The following is a 7,500-nucleotide window of genomic DNA, read 5'->3' as shown; positions in this document are numbered from 1 at the left end:
CTTCATCCCCGGGCTCCTTCTCCGGATCTCCGGGGACCATCTCCCCGGGCATCGGGACGGGCTCTCCGGGCTCTCTAGGCGGCTCCCCGGGGTTTGGGACCGGCTCGCCGGCATCGGGCAGCGGCAGCTCCCCCGGCAGTGAGAGAGGGATTTGGTGCGAGAACTGCAACGCCAGGCTGACGGAGCTGAAGAGACAAGCGCTGAAACTGCTCATACCCGGACCTTACTCCAGCAAGGTAAAGACTCTCTCTCTCTCTCTCTCTCTCTCTCTCTCTCTCTCTCTCTCTCTCTCTCTCTCTCTCTGTCTGTCTGTCTGTCTCTGTCTCTCTCTCTCTCTGTCTCTCTTGCATGTGGTGGTGATTGTGATAAAACCCTCTCCTCTGATTGGTTTGACTATGTAGGAGTCTCTTGAGATGATTTATTCCTTCATTAACTGTGACATTTGGACAATGAGATGTATTTAGTTTGGCTGCCAGCCCATGAAAGAATGGGCTTCTCATCATTAATTTGCTTCCTATATTGCTCTACAGTAGGTTATTGCTTCATATATTGCTTTACAGTAGGGCAGGCTATTGCTTCCTAGTTCCTATATTGCTCTACAGGCTATACTACAGTAGGCTATATTGCTCCACAGTAGACTATACTACAGTAGGCTATATTGCTCCACAGTAGACTATACTACAGTAGGCTATATTGCTCCACAGTAGGCTATACTACAGTAGGCTATATTGCTCCACAGTAGGCTATACTACAGTAGGCTATATTGCTCCACAGTAGGCTATACTACAGTAGGCTATATTGCTCTACAGGCTATACTACAGTAGGCTATATTGCTCCACAGTAGGCTATACTACAGTAGGCTATATTGCTCTACAGGCTATACTACAGTAGGCTATACTACAGTAGGCTATTCTACAGTAGGCTATATTGCTCCACAGTATAGGCTATACTACAGTAGGCTATACTACAGTAGGCTATACTACAGTAGGCTATACTACAGTAGGCTATATTGCTCCACAGTATAGGCTATACTACAGTAGGCTATACTACAGTAGGATATATTGTAAAATTTGGGCCATTTGAAGCCCAATTTGGGCCATTTGAAGCCAGATTTGGGCCCTTTGAAGCCCAATTTGGGTCGTTTGTAGCCAGATTTGGGCCGTTTGAAGCCCAATTTGGGCCGAGTCCAATTTTACAATGAGATGCACCCACTTTAACCCTGAATAAAGTAATAAAACCACTAGTAAACCAGTAGGCGGCGCCTGGCCTGCTGTTCAGTGAGTGGCCTGACTGCGGGCACCAAAAAAAAAAAAAATTCAGGCCAGGCCACGCCAGGCCACCGGGCATTTGCCCGACGTGCCCGATTATGCAGTCCGTGCCTGCTACAGTAGGCTATATTGCTCCACAGTATAGGCTATACTACAGTAGGCTATACTACAGTAGGCTATACTACAGTAGGCTATACTACAGTAGGCTATATTGCACTAGTCTACAGTAGAGTATTGCTTTGGGGGATTATGGAGGGCTCTCAAAGATCACAAGGGTGCTGTAATTGGATCCATGTCCATTTTGGCAAACAGGATTTAGGATTGAGATTTAGTCTCTGAACTGAAGCTATTTATCAGAAGCGGTTTATCAATAATTGACGTAATGCCAAAAACAAAATGATAAACAGAGACAAGATTGCTTCGATTTTTCCCCCTGGAGCTTCCCATTTGGTCATATTACCAAAATCAATGAGTTCACTTTGCTCTGTATTGCTCTTTTGAGTGTATAAACGTGATGGATTACTAGTAGATATTGATCAGTTAGGGTCTTTGTTAATTCATATAGATTCTTACCTTGTTCTAATTTTCTTTGACAGTTGATTTCTTTTTTCTAGCCAATACAATCCATTTCAATTCCATTGGAAGACAAGCACATTGCTGTTTTCGACCAATAGAGGAGGCCTGAACCCGGTATAGGACTTGACTTGGCGTGTTGTGGTCAAGTTGTGCAGAAGGTCTTGTGCAACTGCTGACTTGGGTCAACTTGAGTCAAATATCAGTGAGAAATATCACAATAAGGATTGGGGCATTACAGCATTAGTGGAATTCTTTTAGCTTCATGCTTAGAATGCTTATTAATAAACGATTCACAAAAACCTTCCAGATAGGACTGTGTGCCTTTGCATTATTTTAGAACATGTTGCATTCTGGTCTGGATGCTCTTCTGCTGTAGTTGACTGGATTGGAGTTACAGTAAGAACACCAGAGGCTGAAGCATGGGACCTGGAGTTAAGAGAGAGAGAGAGAGAGAGAGAGAGAGAGAGAGACATAGGACTAGAGAGGGACAGAGAGCGAAATACAGTGAGGGAAGGAGAGATGGAGACGAGAGTACTGTAGTAGAGGAGAGAGAGAGCGATGGTTCTTCCTAGCCAAGGAGCATGATAGTTGGAAATAGTGAGGAACCGGGGGAAGAGGGGGGGGGGGGGGGTTAATGGGGATGGTCGGTGGGTAGACCGCTAATTAAAATGTTATCGGTGAGGTTGGGTTGGGTTTAAGCTCATTACAGTAACATCTCCTCACTGCGGTTAGCATTATTGCACTGTGGAAGCTAATATCATGACGGGTGTGTGTGTGTGAGTACGTGCAGCTATGTGTGTGAGTGTGTGTGTGTGTGTCTGTGTGTGTGTGTGTGTGTGTGTGTGTGTGTGTGTGTGTGTGTGTGTGTGTGTGTGTGTGTGTGTGTGTGTGTGTGTGTGTGTGTGTGTGTGTGTGTGTGTGTGTGTGTGTGTGTGTGTGTGTGTGTGTGTGAGTACGTGCAGCTATGTGCGTGCGTGAGTGTGTGTGTGAGTGAGTGTGGAATGTGTATCTGCGCATGATATAATAACTTTATATGAGGAGTACCAGCTGCATACAGATCCTTGGAAATAAGGAGTTGAGCTTGAGAATATTACCTGATCTGGTTTAAGGACAGTATATGCAGCTTAATAGCCTTCCACAAGTCACTGATAGATAGATAGATAGATAGATAGATAGATAGATAGATAGATAGATAGATAGATAGATAGATAGATAGATAGATAGATAGACAGACAGACAGACAGACAGACAGACAGACAGACAGACAGACAGACAGACAGACAGACAGACAGACAGATAGATAGATAGATAGATAGATATCAGAAGGATCTAGACTGTAGGTTTCTTGCACATTCCATAACTTAATTCAAGGGAAGGTCCAGGGTTTCTGCAGACAACACATGACATGCCAACCATTTCAGTTCAAATCAGTTAATTTATTTCCCTCAAACTACTTTCAACAACATGTAGAAGCCCCTGCACCCCAACTTGAGAAGCTCTGTCTATTGGATATTTTGACATGGTCCAGGAAACATACTAAGACTAAAGTTGTTGTACATAGTGTCCAGCTTCATTGTTATTAATTGAGCTCCTGCTTTTATGACTGCAGGTTGATTCAGCATCCTTGCTCAGGATAAGTTGACTGAGTGAGTGCTCTTCTTTTGCAAAACACTCTGTTGCATATGTGTTTAGTTAAAGTCGAGCTGAACCCAAAAATGACTTTTCCTTTCTTTTAGTTCAAATACTTGGGTATGCAGTGCACCTATTTAATAATGTGTATGCCAAAGGAATCACCACAACATGCTGAATCCCACTCGATTTGGAGGCAGAACACGCCAGGATTGGCCAAAGCCCAATCCAGTCCCCAGAATTGTCAAATAAAATAATCGACATGCTACTATGACCCGCCTCTCAACCGCGACGAACGGGTTCAGTTCGACTTTAACCACGACCACACCTGGGACTTCACTTGCCCTGTATTGCAATAGTTTTCTATTGTTGTCCACTGAGTAGCTCCACTGCAGCAGCAGAGGTCAGGCTCGGTCATGGGTTTCTCCCCCGGGGGTTTTAGGAGTGAGTCAGACAAGCAACTTTCCAGGCAAAAGTGCATTTCTCTTACAGTTAGTCTCTCCTGTCACGGCCCAGACGGCTCCTGGTGTTCTGTGTTGAGTTAGTCTCCTGTCACGGCCCAGACGGCTCCTGGTGTTCTGTGTTGAGTTAGTCTCCTGTCACGGCCCAGACGGCTCCTGGTGTTCTGTGTTGAGTTAGTCTCCTGTCACAGCCCAGACGGCTCCTGGTGTTCTGTGTTGAGTTAGTCTCCTGTCACGGCCCAGACAGCTCCTGGTGTTCTGTGTTGAGTTAGTCTCCTGTCACGGCCCAGACAGCTCCTGGTGTTCTGTGTTGAGTTAGTCTCCTGTCACGGCCCAGACGGCTCCTGGTGTTCTGTGTTGAGTTAGTCTCCTGTCACAGCCCAGACAGCTCCTGGTGTTCTGTGTTGAGTTAGTCTCCTGTCACGGCCCAGACGGCTCCTGGTGTTCTGTGTTGAGTTAGTCTCCTGTCACGGCCCAGACAGCTCCTGGTGTTCTGTGTTGAGTTAGTCTCCTGTCACGGCCCAGACAGCTCCTGGTGTTCTGTGTTGAGTTAGTCTCCTGTCACGGCCCAGACGGCTCCTGGTGTTCTGTGTTGAGTTAGTCTCCTGTCACGGCCCAGACAGCTCCTGGTGTTCTGTGTTGGGGAATAAGCCAAACTCATTTCCTTGGTGACAATTTGTGACCCAATAATCCTTCTCTGTCACCAAATGTGCCAGAGCAGCAGTTCAGCTGAGCTGAGCTGAGCTCTGTGTGTGTGTGTGTGTGTGTGTGTGTGTGTGTGTGTGTGTGTGTGTGTGTGTGTGTCACACACCCTGGTGTGCTGTCAGCACTAGACACAATGTTATTCCCACAGGAGACGGGGACATATGTGCCCCCTCACAGCTAGAATCAACACACACACGCACGCACACACACACACACATATACACACACACACACACACACACACCTCGAACCATGTAGGTCTGTCTATATCTGGTACATGAATACATGATATGACATGCTTGCCCTATGACATGCACACACACACACATGCACAAACACACGCGTGCGCACGCACACATGCCACACACACACACACACACACACACACACACACACAGAGACGGAGTTAATAATATGCTAATTATGACCTTCACCAGTCTAACTATTGAATATTATGCTGTCTGGGTGTCTGCTGTGTTTGCGTGTGTGTGTGTGTGTGTGTGTGTGTGTGTGTGTGTGTGTGTGTGTGTGTGTGTGTGTGTGTGTGTGTGTGTGTGTGTGTGTGTGTGTGTGTGTGTGTGTGTGTGTGTGTGTGTGTGTGTGTGTGTGTGTGTGTGTGTGTGTGTGTGTGTGGATCTCAGTGTGTGCATTTATGCTTGTCGGGCATGTGTGTGTGTGTGTGTGTGTGTGCAGTTGTTGTGTGCTTGTGTGTGTGGTTTGTGCAGTGATATTTCTTGCAGTGTGTTGTGAATACACACATACATAGAAAGCAGTGGCGGCTGGTGCAGTTTTGTCCAGGGAGGGCTATACCAAAAATAGGGCTGGACAATATGGTTGAAGTCAATATCATGATAATCATAAGGATTCTTCTCGATATCAGTATATATCATGATATGGTTCATGCATGCAAAATGATGTTAAAGCAGCTACGAGCAAGATTTTCGATTGTTATTAAACAGTCTAAATGTAATATTGATGCATCACATCTTACCTATAATAGTAGGTGAGACCAAAGCCCTGTAAATTGGAGATTGTTCTCTTGATGATTATAGAGTCTGTGTCTGTCTTCTGGCGGGCCGAATAGACCAGGAAGTGAAACGAAACGGTTTACGGCAGCTGCCTGCCTTCAACCGTTTCGCTCTGCCTAGCAACAGATCATAAACACGGAGAACGCCATGCAGGGGCTTGGTGCTCTCGCGAACATCTCTCGTTATATTCTAACAGTTTGTTTGGAAGTAATTTTTTTTATTTTGTGGTTATGGCCGAAGTGGCTGCCGCAAACCGTTTCATTTCACTTCCTGATCTGCCCCGGCCGCAGACAGACTAATCATCAAGACAACACTGGCCGGTTCAAGCGAGACTACTTGGCGTTGGTCTCATCTACTATTAGAGGTAAGATGTGATGCATCGGTATTAAATTTAGACTGTTTAATAACAATCGAAAATCTTGCTCGTAGCTGCTTTAAATAATCAAATGAATGTTCATCTATCTCATTGAACCGAATGGTAATGATGTCAAACTAGCCTCAACGCGAGACTCATCAGTCATTCTTCCTTCTGAGTCTCGGATGCGCGGCCCCTATATCCACTGCAAGCCAGGCTAAATGGCTGCACGCGATATACACGTTATCCATCACAATAAAACTGTACCCATCGCCGACACAATGTTGGTATCCAAGATTTGGGTGCCATGGCACTCCCAAATAATGCGTAGTTTCCAATACCGAGCCCTTTTTCACAAGCCAGTGCCGAATTTTAGAGCTCTAGCTCTAGCTCTAGTCTTCTTTGGCTGTGTCATTTGGGGTTTCAACTGCTCAACAGCGGCGGATGTATCGGTACGGTGCTCAGTGGTTGCGAGGGTGTACAGCAGTTTACAATTTTGAGCATCGGCTCCGGCATGAAAGTGTTTACCATTTTTAACCTCAAAGCTCTTTAATCAGGTTGTGTGCTCACTGGTTTTATGTCATTTGGATTACTGCTCAGTAGTATGGTCATCTGTGTCTAATGTTCTGCTTCACAAATTACAAGTTGCACAAAATAAGGCTGCCAGACTGGTTCTGGGTTGTTCGTATAGAACAAGTGTGAAAGAAATGCATGAACGTCTTACTTGGCCATGTGTAAAAGAAAGACTTTCTGCTAGTTTACTTATTTTTTTTCATAGAGTCATTAACACCCAGACTCCTACATTTTTTTTATAGTAACATAACTTGCTGCACAGATATTCACACATATTCCACTCGGGGGGCGAGTGATGGACAGATAAGCTTACCTCGACCACAGTCCAATTCCATGAAGAGAGCTGCATTTTATAGGTCTATTGTACTTTGGAATAGTCTTCCAAATGAGATTCGCAACACCAGAGAAAAAGCCTGTTTTAAAAGGAAACTTCGGCTTCATATACTTAACACTCAACACTCAACTTAACACTCTTACATAACAGCTTGATAGTGCTTTTTTTTAATCTGTTGTATTCTTATTGTTGATTTTTTTTATGCAATCCTAGAGTTTTGTAAAAATGATTTTTTTTCAAAATTTTATTAGTTCTTTGTAATACACTGATAACGTTTTATTATTGTATTAAATGTATTTTAATGTCTTGGACCCCAGGAAGACTAGCTGACGTTACGGCGTCAGCTAATGGGGATCCGTTTAAATAAACAAATAAGCAAATGTGAAAAAGGGCTCGGTATTGGAAACTATCGATTTTATTGCACAGCCCTAGTAGGGAGAGGGGCTAGAGAGTGTTCTGTCCCGGGATTACTATGAGTTTAGGCACACACACATGCGCGCGCGCGCACACGCACGCACGCACGCACGCACGCACACACAAACACACACACACACTCACACTCACACTCACA

At 45.0% G+C, this 7,500-nt stretch overlaps 1 protein-coding gene across 1 annotated transcript in view; it reads left to right on the top strand.

The window, feature by feature from the left end:
• Positions 1–7,500, top strand: part of kif26ba (kinesin family member 26Ba) — a gene marked incomplete at both ends in the record, with an annotated part of 135,376 nt that overhangs the window by 2,309 nt on the left and 125,567 nt on the right. Inside the window, 1 exon segment of the mRNA XM_083650621.1 lies at positions 1–236. This exon segment is cut by the window's left edge and continues 157 nt beyond it. Within this exon segment, the coding sequence (XP_083506747.1) occupies positions 1–236 (236 nt within the window).

The sequence above is a fragment of the Poromitra crassiceps genome, assembly GCF_964638095.1.
Source record: "Poromitra crassiceps genome assembly, chromosome: 14".
In the NCBI taxonomy this organism is placed as follows: Eukaryota; Metazoa; Chordata; class Actinopteri; order Beryciformes; family Melamphaidae; genus Poromitra; species Poromitra crassiceps.
This window is presented reverse-complemented; position numbering and strand designations above follow the sequence as displayed.